The sequence below is a fragment of the Enhydra lutris genome, unplaced genomic scaffold (assembly GCF_002288905.1).
Source record: "Enhydra lutris kenyoni isolate GAN:26980312 unplaced genomic scaffold, ASM228890v2 scaffoldscaffold62, whole genome shotgun sequence".
Classification (NCBI taxonomy): Eukaryota; Metazoa; Chordata; class Mammalia; order Carnivora; family Mustelidae; genus Enhydra; species Enhydra lutris.
This window is the reverse complement of record NW_019154146.1, coordinates 13,217,506-13,243,578: the sequence shown is the minus strand read 5'-3', so window position 1 is coordinate 13,243,578 and position 26,073 is coordinate 13,217,506. Positions and strand designations below refer to the sequence as shown.

The 26,073-nt window shown below is 37.8% G+C and overlaps 1 protein-coding gene across 2 annotated transcripts in view; it reads right to left on the bottom strand.

Annotated features, from left to right (window-relative positions):
* The window catches only part of LOC111158714 (interaction protein for cytohesin exchange factors 1), a 207,122-nt gene that overhangs the window by 67,030 nt on the left and 114,019 nt on the right, over nt 1–26,073 (bottom strand). The window contains exon 1 of one of the 2 annotated variants that reach the window (XM_022520934.1): nt 5,213–5,382. The exons of the other annotated variant lie outside the window; for it this stretch is intronic. Coding sequence (XP_022376642.1) covers nt 5,213–5,371 — 159 coding nt within the window. The 5' untranslated portion in view covers nt 5,372–5,382. Of the gene's footprint in view, nt 1–5,212; nt 5,383–26,073 lie in introns of those variants that run through there. 2 annotated transcript variants of the gene reach the window in all.

The window sequence follows — 26,073 nt, the reverse complement described above, 5'->3', positions numbered from 1 at the left end:
AAATCTTTGACCAAGGAAATCATGTAGCTTGGAAAATGATTTTTTTCTTTAAAAAAAAGGGGGAGGAAAAACATACCTTTTAGATAGGACAAAAAGAGAGCGAGAGAGAGAAACTTCCAGAGATTAAAAAAAAAAAAATCACTGTGACAGAACTCCCTCACATTTGGCCCAGACTATTTCTCCTAACCCTAGAATTTACAGAATTCATCAGTACTGCTCAATTCAGAGCATTTTTTTAATCAATCTTTCTTTGATTATGTCATTTATATAGCTCTTTCTTCTCTACTACTCTAGAAGCTCTTAATACAAGAAATGTAGACTCTTGTTTTTTATTCCTACAATTGCATTTACAACTGTTAGCCAAAATTATTCTTAAGACCTCAATAATACCGGTAGAAGGATATGTAGGTGGGCGGGTAGATGGGTGAGTAGGTGGATGGATGATAAAGTTTTCATGTTAGGTTCACTTAAAAAGAAAATGTTTTAAGTCTACTCTCTGTAACTAATATTAAACTATGCTTTGTTAATTAAAGCCTAAATTATTTAGGCAATGCATCCAAGTCGTATGCCAGCGTAATGTATATGTCCCCTTGATGTATTTTAACAGTCCACACACACTCTGGATAAAGCAAGAAAATACATCGCTGAGATGAGTAAATGCTCTCTGAATAGAAACATTTCAGAACCTTACTAATTTTAAATGGGTTATATAATATGCATTTACTTTATAATCTGTCTGGGTATAAATAAAATCCAAAATACCTTTCCCAGGGAACTAAGCAGGATTTTAGTGAAGAATTCTCAGAAAAGAAAACTAAGTTACAGCAAAAATGGGAAAATCTAAAACCTTAAAAAAGTAAGACAGTTTTAATAACTAAGTAATGACATCTTAAGGACTTATTTTGTCACTAATTTGTAGTAACACGCCTGAAGGAAAACAGTAACTCAGAATTTTGCTTCTCCTTCGCCAAAGAGAAGTTGGTCCCAAACTTCTCCAGCTGTGCCTGATATCCAGGTAAAGTGCTAGTGTGCAGGGGCGTTTCCTGGGACATCTGCCATCTCTCCGTCTATGTTTCCGCCCCCAGTCTGATGATCCTGATCAAGAGACCCTTGTTTACAACCAGGGGACATGGTTAGAAAAAATCTTTTAAAAAAATATATAGCCCCTCATAAAATGTCCCCAAATGGGAGCAGAGGTACGGGACCCACTTAGGACCATGGAGCCCTCCTAGTGTATCTCAAATTGCACCTTTTCCTGCATTTTTATTTTCAAGATTACAAGTGGAAATCTCTTTACTGGAAAATCACTTTCCATCAAAAGCAGTCTTTATCCACCCCATTGCTCACATGTCCCAGGGGTAATGTAAATGCTGATGATTCCTAACCCTTACATAGTTTATGAAATCAACAAATATTAATTGAGTGCCTAGTAAGTGTCAGACACTGCACTAATGATATACTTGTGGTCCTGCCCTACAGAGAGTAACAATTATGGAAATCAGTAAGCCTAACAAACATGTGCAAAAGAGAAAGAGGAGTATAAAACTGAGAAAAGCGTATGCTGCTATAGGAACAGGCAGAGCCACTCTGATTTAGGTCAGAGGACAGGGTAAGACCACGTAGAACAAAGGCTACTTAAGTTAAAATTTGATAAGAAGGCCAGCGGGATTCTGTGGGAGAAAGAAAGACTTTTGGGCATGGAGATAGACAATTTTCTGAGCAGAGCAACAGCATGTGCACAGAGGCTTAAAGAGAGTGTCAGCCTATGTAATGCTAACAAGGGATTTTTTTTTTTAATTCTGTAGTTGAAGGTTGGGTGGTGAAGGGGCAGGGGGCAAAATAAGAAGGATACAGTACAGGAGACTCTCCTAAGTGAGGGAAGAAATTTATACTTTATCCCAGGGGAAAGGGTAAACAATTGTGCAATTGCAAATGCAGAGTTGTGAACAGTCTGAATTTTTATGGCTGTACAACTTAAATATGGTTTTGCAAGACCTGCCACGCACTCTTGCGTGCTGTAGCACTTTCTGAGCATGTAATACAGGGTGTGAAAATGGCAGAGGAGTGTCTGGACTTGACCTTTCTCAAGGAAATCCGGGTGGGGCTGTCTGAGGTATCAAAGCCTCATGAAGGAAGAAGGTACTCCATGCATCCATCACTAGGGAGCAGTACAACAGAGAGGCGTCCAGGATGGGGAGGGTGGCGCCTCTCCTCAGGTAGGAGTCAGAGACCAATAGAGACAAGCAAAGGGGTCCCACAAGATCGCCATAGTTTCATCTGAGAATTGCCCTAGCTTCCACCTCTAGAGCTGCTCCCAGAACCCTACTGGGTCATTTATCCCAGTGTCTGCATGGGGTCAGGCTGGCCAATGGTAACAAGCCTGGCTGCGGAGTCAAAGGAGCTCAAGGTGGTCTGTTTTCCCCCCTTACTACCTGTGTCTCTTGGGAGCTATGCACACAATCTTCCTGCATTTCAGCCTTCCCAACTTGGAGATCATTACTACCTCGGAGGGTGTTTCTGAGAAGAAAGAGCATGTGTGAAAGGTACCTAGAATATCCCTTGGCATAAGAGTAGGCATTCGATAAAAGGTGGTTCTTGCTGGGAGGCTATTGGCTCCATTACCTCCCAGCATCAGGCCATGGAAGAAAGAATAAAGAATAGGGAACGGAGAATAATGAGAGGTTTGTTCATTAGGTGTAGGTGACTTGGGAGCTACTTTGTTGAATCTGAATTCCTTGGGTGGCAGAAAGTAAATAAATGTTCTTAGCTTGAGGACATGTGTTTGGCTCTTATTTCACAGTTGACATTCACACAGATACTAGGAATATGACTGTTAATTAATTGTTCATTGAGTAGCCTTTTTTTTCCCCATAACAAACATATAATTAAAATGTCAGGGTATGCATGCACACCCACTCTTGTGGGTGTGTGTGTATGTGTGTGTGTAAAGAAAGAGAATTCTTCTATAACAGAGTCATAGAATTAAGGAGTTGGAAGGTCCTTCTCTTACATACCACTAGTTTATTAGGATAATTCCAAGTCCAGATAACAGTAAACTCATTCTCTCTTCAATGTTGCTAATCTAACTCTATTCAAATACATGATTTGTTACCCAAATATTGCTTTATAGATTTGAGTGAAGGCAAGTGAGAACTGGGTTCTTAAGTGTGTCTGGTATTCTTTCCTTTTCCTCTTTTCCAATCTCGTCTCAGCCCACACTTCTGTTCCCTCTGAAAGCAGGAGTTTCCTAACACCCCAAATAGGTAACTGTCCTCTAAGTTCCTCCTGGAAGAGAGCTTTAGACAAATGAGACAATGAAGCCACATTGGCCAAATCTGTACCCATGTGTGAATCAAAGGGGGTTTCCTTTAAATTCTATGAAGACAGACAGCACTCCTCAGAACATATTTGTTGAATAATTTGAGAAAATTCATGCCATACTTATATCTGAGTTTGTTACTTACCATGGATGTGCCATGCCTCATCAATACCTAATCCTTCCAACAGCCTCTGGAAATTCCCAGAGGGTATTAGAAGGTGTATCAGTAAGTCCTCCTGTTTTATAAAAGATTCAGATTATCACTTACCACAACTACCCAAAAGCAAAAGTCCAAAATAATACAAAACAAGAGGAAGAAATTTATATTGACCTTAATTCCTCTGAAGAAATAAGCTATGTTCCTTTAGGAACAATTCCTGAGGATAGAAAGTGAGATCCCAGCCCCATGTTGCCTTAAACTGGGTAAAACTACTCCACATTAGACAAGAGATGATGGATGTATCCAGAAGAAGAGATAAAAGGAGAGAAGGGACATAGTAAGACACCGCATACCCTGCAAGGTGGTTCTTTCTCGCAGCCCTCCCAAATCTTCAATAAAGTTGTTAAAGCTCAAAGGAACCTCGAAAAAATACATTTTTATGGAACTCAAAACACCATGTTTTGCACAAGGTGAAACCAAAGCAATAAGCTTAAGAACAGGGCTGGAGAGGGGTTGTAGAGAGAGAAGCGTGGGAGTGGGAGGGAGATTGCTTATTCCAGAGCACTGGAGTTGGATTTGGGTTCAGTTTTACCAAACCTTTACAGGACAGGTGCCTAGGGGCACATGGGTAACATAAATTTCTTATTAATGGTCAATGAATGTAAATTTGTCTACTAAAAATCTTACCCACAAACTATACCCAGAACTTATATTATGTTCGTGATGTTACATGATCTAAAGCTCTGTTGCTTGAGTGATAGGCATCCACAAACCATTTTAGATGTATGGTGTCATAAAAAAAAAAAAAATGTTCTGGCTTATGGGCAGTCCCTAGGTAAATTCCCCTTAACTGATGAAAGGACATCCATTGCTGATTTTCACCAGACCCCAAAAGAAACTCCAGCTCTCCTGAGATCGGCAATTGGCTATTGGGGGTTAGTGGAGAAAATTCCTATATGAAAAGTCCCTATTCATTCCATATTCAACAACATCATTGTCCTTAAAATGTTTCCAGCCAGGAAAGATCAGCAAACCTTCTAACAATAACTTTATTTCCAGTTCTTCCCAACAGAAAACTAGCCTGTGAAGCAGACCACAGAAGGGTACTGCTAATTAAAGATAAATTAGGCAACTTTCTTCAAGCGTTGTCTGATCATCCCTCTTTAATGCCATCACTTAGCGTGCCAAGGAATAAGAGCCAACAGTAAGCAACCCAGGGCAGGTTAGTGAGTCTAAAACCAACTCACTCAATAAAGAAGGGCAGAGGAAAACATAGTAAAGAAGGAGAAATGAAAATATGTTCTATGGACTGAATCAATTTACAACCTTAATATGTCTTAAAGCTCATGCCCTTTTTTCATAGAAATCTGAATAACACAAAGTTTCCATATAAAGCGCTGCCCATGTAAATCCTGAAATGATTAAAATTTTGTCATGGAATAGTAACATTAATAGACACTGAAAACCTCCTTCAGGAAGGATATAAATTTGGACACCCCTCTCCAACAAAAGATGAGTCAAGCAGGATGATTTTTCTCTTGCATAAAATACAGTAGAATAACCTACGTATCTCTTGAATCAGGAACGGTTTCTAGAACTTATTTGTTTGTTAGGTCTGTTCCAAGTCCCAGAAATAAAAAATGAACTTCCCCATAGGGATCGCCTGCTCCTCAGTGGTCTTTAATCCACCCTTGTCAAAACGGCTGAAAAGGAGAGGAAGACAGTAGACTCACCATTTGATTGCTGTACCAGTATAGTGATGTTCCCTTCAGCACTACCCAGAACTTTTTCCATTTGTTGGTCAGGAAAGTTCCTTTTTCCTTTTTCTTATACAGCCACCCTTGGCAGTCAGCATGTCCCAGGTCTTTACAGGATATCCTCCTCCGACTCATCGTGAAGAACCCTGCAACAATTATATGAAGAGGTAGGTAACATATTATCCTGGTTTATGTGACAGAGTGAAAGGTAACTGTTAATTGTTTACCTGTTGGGAATTGGATTTTTTACCAAAATACATGCAAAGTAAATGCAAAAAAAAAAAAAAAAGACTAATTTCTTTATTTTATTTTTAATCATTCGTTTGGTGCTTAGAAGGTACAAGATAGGACCAAAGAAACAGTGAGACTAGAATGCAAGTGTTAGTCTAAGAATATTATTCAACAAGAATAAGTTGAAAAAATTAAAATCGTGAGGCTGGCAGGAACATCATTGCCCTAACACAGCTCCTTTCAAAATAATAGCAGTCATTATGCAATAGATGGAGAAGGGTTAATGCCCACCTAAACACAGCCACTTCCCGACTCAGTGCCAGCTTTTCTAAGCTTTATTGACATACCACGAGGGATTAATCCAAATGAACAGCATGCCGTCATTTCTTATAATCGATCCAAAAATAACCAAAAATTTAATCTGCCATCCACCTTCTGATATTAGCATTAAGACAGACAAAAATCTGACCCCAAAGAAAGCATCGGACAGAAAACCCACACTCACACGCACACAGGCACACAAAAAGGGGATAAAGAAACAAAAGAGATCTAATTACCTTGAGTTTTCTTTCTCTGCTTCTGACGCAAGGGAACCTGCTGATAATGCAGGAAGGAAAGAAAAGAGGAAATTTCTGATTGTGTTGTAACATTTGTAAAGAGAGAAGGAGGGAGGGGGTGGCAGTGTTTATGAGCAGGATGGAAGCTAAAAAAAACTCCAAGCAGAGCTAAAGGGGAGCTACTCGCTGAGGCACAAAATGTGCTAATTAGAATCGGTAGACGTTGAGCTGAACCTGAAGAAAGATACAAAGACCCGTAACTCGGCATCTATCACTAATGTTTCCTGTTTCCACCACAAGCAGCTTTCGAGCTATCACTTCAGTTAGGACAGGATGATGTGCACTGGAGTTCTTAAAAATAGTGAAATATTTCCCCTTTGAGTGTGTGTGTGTGTGTGTGTGTGTGTGTGTGTGTGTGTGTGTGTGTAGAAGAAGAAAAAGAAGAAAACCAGATCCTGCTTCTTCTCCTGCAATTTCTAAATAACACCCATTATTTCAATAAACTGGGAAGATAACTGTGATCTCACAATATTACAGATTCACATCAGATTATTAAATCCAAAAAAAATTATTAAATCCATGGCCCTGCCCCCGCATAAGATGATGCATAGACCCCATGAATTAAATATCTCAGAAAAAGAAATTCTACAACCTCTTTTGGTGACATCTAAGCAACTCTCAACTCTACTTATCAGGAAATTCTTATCTACAGCCAGATTTAAATTACTCATTTTGTCTTTAAGCGTCTCTGGATATTTCTCACATGTCTTAGAGAAAATAAATTAATTTCAACTTCTATGTTATGCTAGCTCTTCAAATATTCAAATCAGACATAAGATAACATATCTGAAGTACACATCTTTCACAATACACTTTAAACCATTTGTGTCAGATCAGACTATCAGCAAAAATAGATAACAACAACAAAAAATGCTTTCAAATGACCTCGTGTATGTGTGTGCATAGAGACATTTTAGATGAAAGAAGTTTCACTTTTTCTCCACAATATCTAAGCTGAATTTACTCAGATTTAAAAGACTTAATCTTATATGTTTACAAGTAGAGAATTCGAAAACACTGTGCATAATTGCAGAGCTACTCTCATAGTTGGCATGTAATCATAATACAACATTTTCTAATGTTACTGTAGAGGCACTTGGCTACTATATTCTACATAGTTAACTATCGATCTACCAGCTATTGTAGATTGTTCTATATGTGTGAAGAGGGAATATGATATAGGGGTAATAAGATGGGATTTGTAAATCCAGAGGCCTGAAATCAACTCCTTGCTGTCATAATTAGTAGCTGTTATTATGCAGGGAAAAGTTGATTTACCACTAAGAGCCCACTTCCTCATCTGCAAAAGCAAGATATTTCTAATAATTCTAATCCTATGGGTGTCATAGATATTCAACAGGATTGTATATGAAAATGCTCCAAAAACTAAAAAACATTGTATTATTACAGATATAAGCAAATACTTCATACTAATAAACAAAAGTTTCAGCATTTTTGGAATAAGTAGGACTTGTATTTCCTTCAGCAATGTTGATAAAGTTAATGTGCTTAAATTATATTTCCTGGGAAATCTCATACTGACTTTTTATTTTACAAATGTTAGAATAAAATTTTATCCCTGAAGTCATCAATAATCCATCCTTGCAAGACACAAGACATAACAAAGGCAGTAACTGCCCTAATTTTTAGGCAAGAATAGATTTTTTAGTCATGACACGTGACTAAAATTTAAGCATAGGATGACACCAAGGTCCTAGTCTCAGCTCCACTTCCCTGAATCTCTCCCACCCTGACCAGCATCTTGGTCTAAAATTCCCACCATTCCCTCAAGTGGTCTCCTGGGGTCTTTTTACTATGCAATTATCTGAGATCAGGGAAATCAGTTAGTACCTATTGAAAAATTTTAGCTCAAATACATATATCATTTGGACAGTTAAAACTTAGGTGAGAGGGGTGCCTGGGTGGTTCAGTGGGTTAAAGCCTCTGCCTTCGGCTCAGGTCATGATCTCAGGGTCCTGGGATCGAGCCCCATATTGGGCTCTCTGCTCGGCAGGGAGCTTGCTTCCCCCTCTCTCTCTCTGCCTGCCTCTCTGCCTACTTGTGATCTCTGTCTGTCAAATAAATCAATAAAATCTTTAAAAAAACAAACAAACAAACAAAACTTAGGTGAGAGCCAGGACTAAAGGCAAAGAAGAGAGTAAATAAATTTAAATGTGGGAACAGAAGCATTCCCAAATGGTTCTGGCCCCAGAAGAACAAGGTGAATCACACTAGTCCACAAAAATAGCAACTCTCAGAAGAACAAAAGAAAGGAAAGTGTCAAGAGGAGAATTGTAGAACCTGTGAAGGGAGGCAGCGCTCAGACCATCTTGCCTCACCGAGAACCAGTGAATTTCTTCCATCCGCCCCTTCTGAGCTCCAGTGGGATTGGGAGCACTCCAGATCTTGCATCCAAACTTAGGGCTGGCTCCAGAGAAAGCCCAAATGAAACTGTAGGTTTTGTCCCAATTTTGCCAAGACCAGCCCTCAGTGTTAGCTAGATTCTTGTGCCTAGGCTGGTGAGAGTGGGTGCTCCAGGCAGAAGGATGGTGAGCATCTAATACCAAAAAATGATTTTATTCAGACTTTTTTAAGGAGGGTAAAGGAGTTTAGTCATTGAGTATACCCTCCTCTGACCATATTTCCCCTAAGACAAATTATTATAAAATCTATATTAACTGTTCAAACTGTTTCCCCCGACCAGAAACAAAGTATATATTATAGAAATAACAAATCATCAGGAGTTTCAGTTTCACTTGGTGTGTATGAATTTGAAACCTACCTTGGTTTACATGAGAGAATGAAAACAATCTTGAGAACTTCAGTGAGTTTAAGATACATCTTACTCCTCACAACAGGAAGTGGAACCCACGAACTAGTCAGTTTCAAAAAGATCTTACAGTGTGGTTTTTTTCACTAGGTAAGTGAAAAAAAGCCAAGCAGCCAGTTGAGCAGTTTATGAGATAGTTTTTCAAAAGAGGAATTATAATTCATTATTATAACAAGTATCCAGAGCCTAATAAAATCTTCCCATTGGGATGCAGTAGGTAAAAGTGAAGAATTACTCTAAATTCTGAATTTGCACTAACTTGGCTCTAAAATATGGGGGGAATTTTTCTTTTAAATATTTATTTCTGAGGTGCCTGGGTGGCCCAGTGGATTAAGCCTCTGCCTTCAACTCAGGTTATGATTTTAGGGTCCTGGGATCCAGCCCCACATCAGGCTCTCTCCTCAGCGGGGAGCCTGCTTCCCCCTCTCTCTCTGCCATCCTCTATGCCTACTTGTGATTTCTCTCTGTCAAATAAATAAATAAAATCTTTAAAAATAAATAAATAAATATATATATATATATATATATATATATATATATATATATACATATTTCTTTTCTACTGGAAAATACTTTTATTTTATAAAATGGTTACAAAAATTCATTTGTTTACTAATCATTTAAAAACACAGATAAACATGCAAAGGAGCAAGTACAAAATATAAAAAGGGAGCTCCTTTGATGTTGAATGATGATGGTAACACCCAAGTTACAGGTAATTAGTACAGTGACTTCTGATCTATATAGTAATTGGTAAATCTTGCAGGTACAATTTACCCCCATGATATACTAAAACCAAAAGTAAGATGGTTTCTCATTCCATGAAACTTCATAATGATCCTGGTCTTTAGCAAAACTATACAGTGATATGCTAGTTAATGGTCCCTGATTTGTAGCATTTACCAGTTCCCACGGTGTGAAGCCTCACATCATTGTCAATTTCAAACTACCAATACTTTAACCAAGCCACAAAATTTCTAAATGTTTTATAGTCAAGTCAATTCCATCTGACAGAGCTGTTAGGAATGTTTCTCCACAAATGGCTTTTTCCCACAAAGATCTTTTCTCCTTCCTGGAAAATTAAACTCAACTTTATAAAGGGAATTTTAAAGCTTTCAATTATTAAAATTTTACCTGAGAAAATTCATTAAAATCTCGTTTCTTTTTTTCAGAAGACTAAACACCTTAAATATTACTTAATAATTCATGTGAAATGAAAGTCTCTAGTGAAAAATGGAGACAGATAATAGACATTCTAATAATAATAGACAGTAATAGAAAACAATGACAGCTGGAAGATATATAATGTTTGCCATGTGCCTGCACTGCCCTGAATCTTTTTGCAAATACCAGGATTGAATCTTCACAATTATTGTGGTTTAGGTGCTATTCTTATCCCCATCTTAAAGAAGAAGAAAATTGAAGATATTGGATTCAGGATTTTGTGCAAAGTCACAAAAGTAAATGGTAACATGAAGATATTTATTTCAAGAATAAAACTCACAATGTGGTAGCCTCTTCCGATATTTCTGTGTTTGTTGTTGATGTTACATAAAAGAGTAGGACAGGAAAGCAAGGACTAGAGTATAAAGGAAAGGAATGAAAGCAGGGTGACTAGGAAGAAGGGGAGAAGAAGGGGGGAAGGAAAGAGGGGAGAAGGAGCCAGGGAGAGGAGCCAGAGAAGTGAGCAGAGGTTGGAAGGGGAGGGTGAAGAAGAGGAAAAGTGAGAATGCAGAAAGTGAGGGAGAATGGAAGCCAGGGGAAATCCTGGAGTTTCTAGCTAAAATAATTGAAAAAATGACAGCAATATAGACTGCATATATTGTTTAATATTAAATATTAAATACTAATATTTATATTAAATTAAATTAAATATTAATATTTATATTAAATTAAATTAAATATTAAATATTAAACTATATTTAATATAGTTTTAAATATACATGCTCAGTAGTAAACATTGAATGTGATGTGCATCTGAGGCATCCAAGTGGAAATGCTCTGTATGTATTGTACTTAAGGGACTGGGATTTGGAGAAAATCTGGAATAAAGATATAAAATTGGGAACCATCCATGCATAGAGAGTAGAAAACTTGAGCTGGGATGAGATCACTCATGTGTGTAGAATGACAAAGAATTGAAGTCAGAATCTGAAGGAGGCCCAATTTGTTACACTGAGCGAAGAGCCAATGAAAAGATAAAGAAAATCAGAGAGGGGATGTTACAGGAGTGAGGAAGAGTTTCAAAAGAAAGATGAGTTCAAACCATCAAATGCTGCTGATATAAAAGAGAAAGATCCACTCTCAGATATATACGGAAGCCCAAAGAAACACAAGCCTGGAGGCACAACGGAAGTCACAGACAGCAGTTAATTGCAACACGGTGGTGGTAGAGCACAACTGTAAGAAGTTGAATGTGTGTGGGTATGTGAGTGGATAAACAGTGTCACTTTCATTTACTGTTGTGCTCTATCAGAACTAGAGCTGCATGGAAAAAAAATCTCAGAAACACTATATTGAAAATTAAATGTCTACATTAATGCTATTGTTTGTAGTGTTGTTAAATATTTCTTCTAAGTACTAAAATTGCATAGGAATGGTAAACACCACAATGTAAACTGGGGTGAATGACACAGAAATAGTAAAAAGAAGGCATCAGTAGGAAAACACAACTGTATTTATGTTTTATTACCTTAAAAATAATATCAATGGGTGCATGGGTGGTTCAGTGGGTCAAGTGTCTGACTCTCAATTTCAGCTCACATCATGATCTCAGGGTCATAGGATCAAGCCTGCACTGAGATCCAAGCTCTATGGAGAGTCTGCTTGAGATTCTCTCTCTCCGTCTTACTCTGACCTTCCCCCTGCTCCCTTTCTTTCTCAAATAAACAAATAACTCCTTAAAAATTTTTAAAAATAGTTCATAACAGCAATGTCCACAATAGCCAAACTATGGAAGGAGCCAAGATGTCCTTCAGTAGATGAATGGATAAAGAAGATCTGGTTCATATATACAATGGAGTATTAGCCATCAGAAAGGATGAATACCTACCATTTGCATCAACATGGATGGAACTGGAGGGGATTATCCTAAGTGAAATAAGTCAAGCAGACAAAGACATTTATCATATGTGTTTACTCATATATGGAACATAAGGAATAGCATGGAGGACCACAGCGGAAGGGAGGGAAAACTGAATGGGAAGAAATTAGAGGAGACAAACCACGAGGGACTCTGGACTCTTGGGAAACAGAGGGTTAAAGAATGGAAGGGTGTAGGGGGGAATGGGGTAACCAGGAGATGGGTATTAAGGAGGGCACCTGTGGTGATGAGCACTGGGTGTTATACACAACTAATGAATCGTTGAACACCACATCAAAAACTATTAATGTACTATATGATGGCTAACTGAACATAATAATAAAAAATTAAAAATAAATAAATAATTAAAAAACATCAAAAATTAAGAAAGAAAAAAAGGAACAAATGTGTACTCAATGAGTTAGAATATGAATATAGTTGATGCTTCTTTAACTTTTTGGATATGCCCAAATTGCTTTCAAGAAGGCTACTTAAAATCTCCTGCAATACATAAAATGTTCAGTTCTCTGCAACCTCAAGTGTATTTTGGTGACTTATTTCAGAATTTCAGAAATCTTTTTACTTCTTTTTTTTTAACTATTCCATTAAGTTCTGCCCCTGATTAATTATCCCTATTTCTTCAAATTGCTTTTTATTTACTCTGATACTCTTTTTCTGATTCCTGCAGAAAATATTTACCTCAATTTATTATTATTCTTTTTTTTAGTAATACACTTAGAGCTATAAATTTACATCCAAATTCTACCTATACCTCCCTGTTTTTCAATTCTAAGTAATTTCTTTCCATCCAGTGAGATATTCTAGAATGTACTTGTAAATTTCCTAACATCTGAGAACTTTTTAATAATTTTTTTCTTTTGAGTTCTAACTTCATTGATTTTTGTTCAGAAAGGATAATCTTTATGACATCAATTTCTTAAAATGTGTTAGCATTTATTTGTGACTTACTACTTAGTCAAATTTTATAAGCATTCTTTGTAAATCTCAAAGTTGTTAATTTTGTTCCCTAAGTATTTCCTATTTCTATGCAAGTTTTGTCACCAGAGCTGTAACTTTGTTAGTATTTCGATTCCTTTATTTTCAGTCTTTCTGTGTGGCACTTTTGTGTGTATGGTTTTTTATTTGTTTATTCTTGCTATTTCTTTTCTTTTCTTAATTTTGCTGTTTCTTTTATAAGCAGTCTATAACTAGGTTTTTATTTTTAAAAATATGATTACATGTGCCTCTTGATAGGTGTTTAATCTACTAACATTTACTGTAACTTCATCTTGTATTTTCAGTTTATATTTATTTTTTCCCTTTCTTTCATTTCCTTACATGCTATTCCACTGATGCTCAGTTTAGTATTTCTAAATTCATAGTGAATAGAATGTGTAATCCAGCACATCTTTAACTCCTGCTTCAATGTCTTCTCTCTTGGCATAATAGTCTAGATTTTTATTTTTCTATTAAAATGTTATAATTATCATCATTACTCATCAATGGATAATTAAATTTAGTGACAAGTTATCAATTTCTGTAATCATCTGTATATCCTTTATCAAATTTCTATCTGTTGGATTCACTTTTCTTTTTATTAGGGTACCTCCTTTAACAGTCCTTTTATTTTTATTTTTTTCCCTAGCTTTATTGAGGTATGATTGGTATGCAAAAAACATACATAATTAATGTATGCATACAATCTGGTGAGCTTGGACATATGTACACACTCATGTTACAGTCAAATGTATCTATCACCTCTAAAAGCCGTATCTCCCCCTTTGGTAAGAAAACAACATGAGATCTACCCTTCTAAAAATTTTTTGGGTGTACAATACCTTATTTTAACAGTCCTTTTAATGGGGATTTGTAGGTAGCATATTCTTAATCTTTATGTAAATAGTAATGTCTTTATTTTGTCTGCAAAATTGAATGACAGTTTAGCTGAGTATAAAACCATTTTCATCTGACACTTTGAAGATTCTGATCATCTGTCTTCTCTCATTCATTATATTGATGAAATCGCTGCTATGAGTCTGTCAGTCTTTGTACGTGACCTATCTTTTCACTCTTTTAATACATATTTATCGTCCTTGATATTCTGTAGTCCCACTCCCCCCTTCTCTCCACTGTACCCATGGCTCCCTCTTCATCAGTTTGGAGATTACTCTACTGGGTGCAGAATCATTCCAACAGTCATGTTCTGAGGTGAACATAAAGTATCTTGCGTATCCAGTCACAGACCTAGCTGGTGACTAGTTTCGGCTCCTGATTTTGAAGTTGTGTCCCTATCTCCTCCCTCCCTAACCTTTGGGGGGCTAATTGCATAACCTCATGCACTGGTTTGACAAATGTTTTCATCTTTAGCCCCTTTCACAATTGGGGAAGCCCCCATTTACTTGTCACCAAGAAGTGAATATGGCTCCCCTCATATTTAGTGGAGCATTTTTTTTACCCCCTTAATCCAGGCCAGGAGGCAAACTACTTCCTGCCTCCAGACAAGGTACCCATTAGGCCCATAGCTTCAGTCTTGTTAGCTGCTTTTCATTTCTGATCCACAGAGATAATTATTGTATTGTTGAACCAATCTGTGCTTTTTTTGGTTTTCCATGTTTCTCTTTGTCTAGCATTGCTCTGTTTCCCAAGAGAATGGAATAACAAAGTGTGAACTCACAGGACCATTATTGGATGGAAGTCATTATTAAGAGTCCATCTTGTAATCACAGTTCAAATGACAAGAAATTCCCTTTCCATAGTAGCCTTAATATACCAATAAGACATCCATTCATTTCCTTTTCTGGCACTTTAAACTTTATTCTATTATGTAGAAATGTCAGTACTTTGACAACTCCATACTTTTGAATACTTTATTCCCTACTCCATTTTTCATCTGGTTAAGCTTTCTCATCTTTTCTGACCCAATTCAAATGCCACCTCCACCATGAGGCCTTCCCTGACTTAGCAGTTAGCTCCTACAAGAATCTTATATTCATGCGGTGATCTTTGTTTGTAGTCATTGTAATAACTGATTCACATCTCCCAAAAATACTCATGATAGGTGCTGTTTCTATCTTCCATTCCACAAATGAGAAACCTCATCTCAGTATAGTTAAGTAACATCTCCTTAGATCAAATTTAAATAGTAGCAGAGACAGGCCAGTTGGCTACTAAGTCTACTATTTAACTCTATGTTACTTTGCTTATTTATTCTGTCTCCTATATTCCACAACACTTTCCTGATGCTCTGAAGTGGATATTGTAATTTATCTGCTTATATATCTCTGTGATACATACATGATGGTAACCCTACCCACTTGATGGTCCAACCCAGAACCTGTGAGTAAGCTCAGACAGGCCCTTTCCCTTAGTTCACACATTTACTCAGTTACTGTCCATGTTAATGTTGCTTCTTAAAGTTTTCAGATCTTTCATCAGCTCTGTAGTTGAATGGCTGCAACTCTGAAGAGTCAATGACTGGCCAAGACTTTAAAGTAGAATTTATGTTCTTGAACATGTCCTGACTTCAAAACCTAGCACTTAGCCCTATGTCCGACACACAGGGAGTACTCAATAAATGTTTACCAAAAGATGAACTATGTTTTAGGCTAATTTTTACTTCACATGATGCCTGACTAGTAGTCTTGGCACAAGTGGAGATTTAACAAATATCCAGAAAGCCATCGACTGCTTGTTTAGTCAGAGCTGAAAAATACCACCACTAAATAACACCAGCAGAGTTAAGTAGCGTAAGAGTACTCCAATACCTTCCTCACCCCCAAAGCCCCACATGCACAGAGAAAAGCTTCTGGGATTGAATGACACTCAATTTGAACTCACCTGAAGTGTTGACCTTTGCTATTTCCTTCTAGGTAAAACAAACTTGTGTTGACCAGATCTCTACTTTTATCTAAAATGCCATTTCCTCAAAAACTATCGCAGCTTTCTCCAGCATCCTGTTTTAAGCATATCCTCCAAATACTAAGAACCTAAAACCAAAGAAATAAGAATGCATGGAGTGGAGGAGGGGGGACTTGTGAGAGGGACGAAATTTTCCAGTGGCAGCTAACAAGACCCTACCCAGGAGTCTATTCCCCAGACAGCTGTCAGGCACTGCTCTGCTGGAAGTCCTACTTGGAGCAGCAAATGTGTTAAACAGCCTCTGAGCTCTGATCTGTATGTCAGGCTTATGCACAACAGTGTTGGCAAAACCATTTTAACACAGCATTATGTTCATGTAGCCTAAAAAACAAGCTGCCAAAATGGGAGCTCTTTTTAGTTGATCAAAAATGTGAAAAATAAATTCCTCACTTCAATCCTGAATTATCCCCACATCCCTGAGACATACACCACAGGCATAGAGTTGGAGGAGCCAGTAGCTTCCCATGGGGGCTGGAATCATTTCCAGGTGGTTCACCCCACACAGTGCACAACAACCAGGCAATACACGATGTGTACGTGATGAATGCACAGCTTTCTTGTGGAGGAAACTCAATACTAGTTTGCTGTTAGACCAGCCATCTCACAGACGGCAGTCCAGGCAATAGCAGATAACACAGCCATAGCACCAGGCGTAAATGTCCCTTCACATTCAATGAGCCTGTCCTCATCAAGCACAAAAACTGAGCACAGTTACCATGATTTATATGTAGAGACTTTTATTTCAGGAAAGTTTTCCCTTGACATTTGATTTAATTTTAATTTACATTAATATGTATTTATTATTAATTATTAAATATTTGTTAACATTTAATAAATTAATTTTATTTAAAATAATTCTTGAGGGGCGCCTGGGTGGCTCAGTGGGTTAAGCCGCTGCCTTCGGCTCAGGTCACGATCTCAGGGTCCTGGGCTCGAGTCCCACATCAGGCTCTCTGCTCAGCAGGAAGCCTGCTTCCCTCTCTCTCTCTCTCTCTGCCTGCCTCTCCGTCTACTTGTGATCTCTCTGTCAAATAAATAAATAAAATCTTTAAAATAAAATAATTCTTGAGAAATCACTGTCATCAAGTTTTTATCACAGATAAATTTGATCATTCCTTCCCCATGAAAGCCATCTCTGAAAGTAAGAATTCTCAGTAGCTTTAGGTAAAAGAATGTCGTATGACAGTAAAAGAGGCAGTCTGTCACATTCCCTCTGAGCCTTGTCATCTTTAAGTTAAGGCTGTTTTCCTTTCTTAACTATAACGTTGTTACTAAGATCTGAGAACAGAGAACTTTCTTAATTAAGCCTTTAGGATCCATATATACTAGTTGTTATTTGTTTATGTGTTTATTCATCTATTTCTTTATTTTAGTGAAAAATTAACCATTGAAGAAAACTAAGCAATACTGATTTAGGGTAGGGGCACCTGGGTCGCTCAGTGGGTTAAAGCCTCTGCCTTCAGCTTGGGTCATGATCCCAGGGTCCTGGGATCAAGCCCTGCATCGGGCTCTCTGCTCAGCGGGGAGCCTGCTTCCTCCTCTCTCTCTGCCTGCTTCTCTGCCTACTTGTGATCTCTGTCTGTCAAATAAATAAATTAAATCTTTTTAAAAAAATACTGATTTAGGGTATAAAACTTTCTTACCACCACACGGTGATGTATGGAAAGCCTTATAAATATCAAGGACTGCACAGAAGGATTCTTAGAGATGTTTAGGGATTGTACCAAATCTAATCATTATGTTGAAGATTTCCCAACAAGCTATGACCTAGATCCTAAAGACGATTATGCTAATTATTTCTTTCAGGCCACAGTTGGGTAAATTATGGCTTTTGTTTATTCAACCACCAGTTATTGCACAATTACTTGGTGCCAAGGATGGGTGATTCAGTGGCTAGCATGCTCTCACACAGCTTCCAGTCAAAGGCAGAAAAGAGGGAATCGAATAAGGATAATGAGGTCCACACGGAAGTGCTATTACCCAGAACTGGGGACTCAGGGGAGGTACCCCACACATTGATAAAAACAAAGCCAGAAAGATGAAGACCTGAGCATAGGAGGGTCTAATACAGAGATGCAGGAGTGAGCAGGAAGGCATGGACCCCGGAGTGTTGGGACATAACCACATTCAGAGTAGTGAAGTTACATCGTGCAGGGCCTTGTAAATTACGTTTGAAACTCTAAGGTTTATCCAAAAGCCAATGGGAAAAGCCACTAAACAGATGTCAGCAGGCAAGTGGCACAATCAGATCTGTGTGTAAGGAAGTTCACTCTGGCTGTCACACGGGGGATCGGAGGGGGCAGGTGCAAAGGCAAGAAGCCCAGCGGGCAGAGGGAAGAGCAAGTGTCATGTCTGTGAAGGTGGGGAAATAGTAAGAAGGTAAAACTGACAGAACTTGGTGAGTTAATACCTTTGGTTCTATGTGAAGCTTTTGCTCTGAACATTCTGCTGTTTCCTTCAGAGGAAAGAAAATACTACTATCAGATAACAAACAACTCAGCTTAATGGAAAAAAAAAAATGTTCTTCTACCACACACATAATAAAATTTCAAATGCTTAGAATTTAGTTTCTTGAGCAGTTTTACTAGTACCATTTACCATAGCAACCTCAATAACTAGCAGGGGAGAATAAAAAAAAGTGTCTTTAAAGTATTGCCCTCCCCCTGCACATGGTAAGCTCCTCAGCATAAGCAGCAAGAAGAGTGCTCAGCACACAGAGCACAATCAATGTTAGGTTAATGGAAATGAAGTGTAATTCGGGATGTGATTAGGTCAAATGTGTCGAGCCTCCTGAAACTACCCAGCATAAAAATAGGTCTCCTGTGCTACATTTTATTTGGAGAACAAATGACAGCAGAAAATTGAACTAATTTTCTGAATGGAAATATAAAGTAGGGTAACCACTGAAAAGCAGCTAGAAGAAATGCTTAAGAGAGATATTTAGCTGTACTACCTACACACTGATGACTATGAGAACAAAATAACAGGTAAATAGGCACACAAGGAAAGTTGAGCTGATTGAGTTATGGGGAAGATGGCTCAGGAAATGAAAAAGCCCCATAAAAAGCCTGAGTTTCCACCAGTAAGGACAGAATCCACCTGCACCCAGGTCCAAGGAAAGCAGGTTACATATTACAGCAGTACTGGCTCTGGGTTGGAAATTATATGGGTGGTGTGTTAGTCCTTTGGTTATCACATCTACAGTCTGTTCCAATAGCTAGGGTTTTACTTGCCTTAAGATGTGGAGATTTGAACTTATTTCAAATAATATTTCCATTTCCAGGTCCTACATAGTATAATGGTTTATACATGATAGAGTCAGGAGAGGTAAACATTAAAAATTAAATGAATGTTTGAATGAATGAATAAATGAATGAATGAATTCATTAAAGTGCTTAGGTGCTCTCTTATTATCTTAGTTTTCATTTCTTCTTCTTAAACATATATGATGAACTCCTTCCAGTTAGAACACTACATTCTTTCAGTAGGATAAGCAAACAGAATAAAAATTAAACCCTCCATTACTTTTCTCAACCATTCTAATTCTCCCTTTGCATTTCTTTGCTTCATATAACATATACACATGTACTTATAATCATATGCATTTTTTTTAAAAATTTTTATAAATTTTCAGGAATGTAAACTTCAGTGTTCCTAAGTGACAAATCTGTGATGCCCACCTTCTTTTGCCCTTGACCACAGGACCCTCCTTTAACACCCGGTGCTATTCCTTCATGTCTAACCCTGGCCAAGGCTCCCACTGCAGCTGCATTTATGCTCTTTGTTGTTCTTCTTCTTTATTTTCCTCATGATTATTCACATCTCCATGATCAAACAACACCTACCCATTTGTATCCAAGGGGTCACATTTTCCTTTTCTGCAATTTTTAGATGGCAAATTTCCCAGGGTACATAATGGACTATAATTTGTGTTTTCATTTTTAGTTTTCTGCAGTCCTGTCTCCCAAAGTTTCTACCATTTTCATCACTAACAAGCTTTTCCTCCTCATTTAAAATTAACATCAGAATCAAAGGGCTGTCTTTGTTTTCTCTATTTCTGGGATATAAAATTGTTAACGAAGCAGAGAATTAATCAGCTTTCCTGCTTTTTAGTAAGCTGTCCCTTCCAGGAGCCATCCAGTTCAATTTCTCCATCACTATTCCTACAACCTGCCTTGATGTCCATTTCCTAATTTGCATAGGGAAACCATGGCCATGTCCCCTATTTGGCAGGAAGTCCTACTATATTCTTTCACACTCCACTTCTGATTCTGCTTTTGGCTCTACTCTAAAAACTTTATCCTATGCATCCATCATGAGGTCATTAGATTTGCCAAAAGATGTACATCATACAGTCCCACACTACCTCACACCCCCTTTTATTAGAAATATGTTATCTACATCAATTTTTTATTTTTCCTGACACCACAGGAGTCCTTGTCAAATAAAGGTGATATACTTCCTCAGTCGACTTACCTAAATAAGCAAATTTATAGCTGTAAAATTATTTTTAAAAAAAAACCTACCATGTCAGCGTAATAATTGGCAGAATATTTCCCATAAAGGTTGCATGAGAGTTTGCACTAATACCACAGTTGACCTCAAACACAGAGATACACTACACACCACATGTTAAAATCACAGTTATGTTTCTGATCTTTAAAAGCAAATAGCTAACAGTCTTAAATACTTGGTGATCATAAGAAACCCTGAAACCTCACCAAAGGATCATTTAATTCCAATGTGGCTAAGGAAATGGAGGGCAATAAATAGCTACCCAAACTTAAGAGCAACTTGTTTATTTTTTCTTACTCATTCCTCAAAGTGACAATGAATATTTAAGTCCACAGTCTCAAAGGGTACTTACAAGAGCATTGCCATCAGTCGCCATGTATGCTGTCAAATTGTTAGAAACAAAAGCTAGAAGAGAAAAAAAGTTTTTAAGTTAAATGTGGAATTAAAGCATTCATAAAAGCATATATCTCTGTGACGGGGGAAAAACATTTCTATTTTGATTGATGAATTTCACAATAAAAGTAATTCATTAAACGGCCTTTTAACACCGAATTCAATAAGCCAATATCTAAAACTGAGTTCACAATATAAGCCAGAATTCATCTGGACATTGGCTAGTATCCTTTAAGTCTACAGCAAGACATGCACATTATCTCCATACTTAATAGTGTGTTCTATATAAACAAATATCTTTGAAAAACAAAACTATTTTCCTCTTTGTGTTGAACAACACAGTATAAGATGTGGAAATATTTAATCCATTATTATTTTTTCTGATTCTAATAACTGAACAATTTCAAAAATGTAACTAATCCCCATGCCTCAGAAGTCCCAACTTTAGTATGAAGATGAGCCCCTTTTGATGTATTACACTTTGTAGTGGATTACCTGAAAGACAAGATGTTCTGTGGTTTCAAGAAAATCAGATGAAAGTAAAAACTCATATTTTCAGAATCTAACAAGCAAAGAAACTTGTTAAACATCCACCAGCCACTGAAACTCTTCCCAATGCAGAGAAACTTTCAATCTCTTTCAGTGACACGAGACATAGATCCATGATCTGTGTGAATTTATTCCTTACACCAATGCTTCCCAAATCTCAAAGAATGGCTCCCCCATTTTAATGTCAAAAACATCATATCCACATTATATAGGTATGAATAAAACACTTGTTTATAAAATACAAAAGAGAAAAACCACAATAAAAAATGATTGATAAATTAATTGCTTATTTTTGTTTATTTAAAAGAATAGACTAGGGATGCCTGGGTTGTTCAGTTGGTTATGTCTGCCTTCAGCTCAGGTCATGATCGCAAAGTCCCAGGATCCAGTCTCATATTGGGCTTCCTGCTCGGGGGGGTCTGCTTCTCCCTCTGCCCTTCACCCCACTCTTTCTCTCACTCTCTTTCTCAAATAGATAAATAAATCTTTATTAATTAATTAATTAATAGACTAAAGCCTAAGTAAAAATCAAATCACAAGCTGGTGAAAATATCTGCAATATATACTTAATATGTAAGAATCAATTTTAAAATGGGCTGAAGACAAGAATAGATGCTTTTCCAAAGAAGACATACAGATGGCATGAAAAGTTGCTCAACATAACTGATCATCAGGCAAATGCAAATCAAAACTACAATGAGACTTCACCTCACACCTGTCATAATGGCTAAAATCAACAACACAAGAAACAAAAGGTGTTGGCAAGAATGTGGAGAAAGGAGAACCCTGCACTTTCGGTAGAAATGCAAACTGCTGTAGCCACTCTGGAAAACAGTAAAGAATTTCCTCAAAAAATTAAAAATAGAACTACCCTATTTACCCAGAGAATACAAAAATACTAATTCAAAGGGACACATGCACCCCAATGTTATACAGCATTATCTACAATAGCCAAATTATGGAAACAACCCAAATGCCCATGAATGGATAAGGAAGCCGTGGTGTACACAACAGAATATTACTCAGCCATCAACGAGAATGACATCTTGCCATTTGCAACAACATGGATGGAACTAGAGTGTGTTACCATAAGCAAAATAACTCAGAAAATGACAAATACCATATGATTTCACTCATATGTGGAATTTAAGCAACCAAACAAACAAGCAAAGGAGAAAAAAAAAAAAAACAGACATGGAGGTATAGCAAGCAACAGACTCTTAACTATAGAAACCAAACTGGTGGTCACCAGAGGAGAGGTGAGCATGGAGATAGGTGAAATAGGTGATGGGGATTATGGAGGGCACTTGTGATGAGCTCTGAGTGGTGTATGGAAGTGCTTAATCACTATCTTGTACACCTGAAGCCAATATAACACCATATGTTAACTACCTGGAGCTAAAATAAAACCTTTAAAAAAACATAATAGAGGGCGCCTGGGTGGCTCAGTGGGTTAAACCCTCTGCCTTCGGCTCAGGTCATGATCTCGGGGTCCTGCGATCGAGCCCCACGTCGGGCTCTCTGCTCAGCAGGGAGCCTGCTTCCCTCTCTCTCTCTGCCAGCCTCTCTGTCTACCTGTGATCTCTCTCTGTCAAATAAATAAATAAAATCTTTAAAAAAAAAACATAATAGAAAGAGTTCTTAGACACCAATAAGAAAATAATAGGCAAACTATATAGAAAAACAAGTGAAAATTTTCAAAAAATAAAAATACAAATGACTAATGTGTAACCTCATTAGCAATAAAATAAGTGCAAAATAAAACAAGATGAACACACACACAAAAGTTACGAGATAGAGGCCACATTTAGTGGAGGTGTGCTGAAAAGAATGTGTTGTTGTTGGAATGTCAAATTCTTACAGCCTAGCTGGAGGGTGATTTTTCAAGATGATGATGACAATCAGTGACCACCAAAGCTTCCTGAGTCTTTACTATCCACTATCAACTACACACTACCATACCAAATGTGCAGAGTTTTATAATATATCTTTAATGAAAAAGTAAGGAAAAACATGTGCAGGCAGCAAAGGAAACAGTCCACAAAACAAAGAGGCAACCCACAGAATGGGAGAAGATATTTGCAAATGACAGTGCAGACAAAAGGTTGATATCCAGGATCTATAAAGAACTCCTGAAACTCAACACACACAAAACAGACAATCATATAAAAAAAAATGGGCAGAAGATATGCTTAACCAACTGAGCCACCGAGGCGTCCCAATAAATATCTTTTTAAAAATATTTTAAATTCCTTGGACAGCCATAATGTTAGCAAGTTCATTATATCCTTCATACATTACCTAGGTTATGTTTTTGTTAAAATATTATTGCCTTTGAGTTTATCTAACATTACCCTGTGAAGATAAGGAGATTCTGATCCAAAGAGACTCTTCTTACAAATGCCTAGAAGTAGATATTCCACATAGAAAACATTAGGTAGATGTATTTAACTAAGAAACTGCAAGGCCCGATTTCCTACAGAACCCACACATTCCCAGCCTGAATTATAGAAGTAGACTGAAGCTTTGCCGGCGATCATCATGATGGGTCTGATGATGCTCTGAGGAGGAGAAACAGTCCTCAGAAGGAAGCAGACCACAGACCACTGGTAGCAGATGCTGCGGGAAAGCCAGCCACATACCCTTCTCCTTACCGCCAAGCCAGGTTGACCAGACTTTCCATGACTGCCCGGGAAGCACTAGCCTCATGATGAGCCTTCCAGCTATGATTGATGGGACTCAGTGTTTAAATACCCCCAGCTCCCGGCCCCTTGTGGGGGAAAACTCAGAGATGCATGTTTTCTAAAGTCTCTCAGAGTTCCCCAGCAGAACTGGACTTCAGTTCCCTGGTCATAATTTGCCCACAAAGGAGAGTTTCACCAGCTAACTTTCCACCCTGTCCCACTTCCCCATTCCCTTTCCAAGTATTTCTAGTGTTACTTCCCAAATATACTACTTGTACCCAAATCCCCATCTCAGGGTCTGCTTCTGGGGAATCTAAAACAGGATGCCGTTTCTCTCACAGAAGTATTTCTACTCATGGTTCCTACTCATGAACAGCCCAACTCTTGGTGCCATAATCCCTCTTCATTATTTCTTCCTAAGTCCCACCCAGGCCATGACTACCTCACTATAGTATTAGGTCACATTTCAGTGGTGAACAAGAAGTGACTGGCATTCTCCTGTGATTTGTGAATCAGCTCTCCTAGTTAACATTCTTACTATATTCTTCCATTTTCTTTTTATGGAATCATAGTTTAAAAGAAATTAAGTTACTAGTGAACTTTCTGGTAGTCTGACTGGTGAAGATAGTCATTGCCTTCTGAAATACCATTTTAAAAACATTTAAGACAGAAACTTCACCATATAAAAGAGTCTTGTGTTAATGTTCTCTGTAATATAAGATGCTGAGCACACAGGCCCTTCATGATCTGGCTCTGTCCACATCATCTCTCACTTTTCAGAAGGCTTAAAACCCTAGAAATAATTTCCACCTACACAGGACTGGTGTCTTAGAAAGAAAGAAAGAAAGAAAGAAAGAAAGAAAGAAAGAAAGAGAGGAAGAGAGGAAGAGAGGAAAGGAAGAAGGAAAGAAGAAAAAAAGAAGGGAGGAAAAATGGGAAAAGAGATTTCTCCAAACAGGATGTACACATGGCCAAAAAGAATATGAAAAGATGGTCAAGGTTAATAATCACTAGGGAAATGCAAATCAAAACTACAATGAGGGGGCACCTGGGTGGCTCAGTGGGTTAAAGCCTCTGCCTTCGGCTCAGGTCATGGTCTCAGGGTCTTGGGATCGAGCCCCGCATTGGGCTCTCTGCTCAGCAGGGAGCCTGCTTCCCTTCCTCTCTCTCTCTGCCTGCCCGTGATCTCTGTCAAATAAATAAATAAAATCTTAAAAAAAAAAACTATAATGAGATAATATTTAACACAATAAAAAATAATTTTTTTAAAGAATGGCTACTATAAAAAAATTATAAAAAAGGTAAAACAGGGGGCACCTGGGTGACTCAGTTAAGCATCCGACTCTTGATTTTGGTTCAGGTTATGATCTCAGGATTGTGAGATCGGACTCCACACTCAGTGCAGAGTCTGCTTGAGATTCTCTTCCGTCCTTCTCCCTCTGCCCCTCCCCCTCACATGCTCTCTCTCAAATACATAAGTAAATCTTTAAAAAGTAAAAAAAAAATTAAAACCAAAAAAAAAAAAATAACAGAAAGTAACAATTGCTATTGAGGTTGTAGAGAAACGGGAACCCTTGTACAGTACTGGAGAAGAGTGTCAAATAGTGCAGCCTCTATAGCAAATAGTGCGTCAGTTCCTTAAAAAATTAAAGATAGAACTACCCTATGATCCAGCAATCCCACTCCTGGGAACATAACCAAAAAAAAAAAACAAAACAAACAAACAACAACAACCAAAAAAACCTGAAAGCAAGGTTTCAAACAGATATTTGTACACTAATGTCTATAGCAGCTGAAAGGTGGACACAACCCAAAGTGTCCATCAACAGACATGAGTGGATAAACAAAATGTGGTATGCACATACAATGGAATTCCAGCCTTAGAAAGAAAGGAAAATCTGAGCCAAGCCACAACATGCAGAGCCTTGCAGACATTAATTACGCTGAGTGAAATAAACCAGTCACAGGAGGGCAAACTGTGTGATTCCACTCATAGAAGGTACTGGAGTAGTCAAATA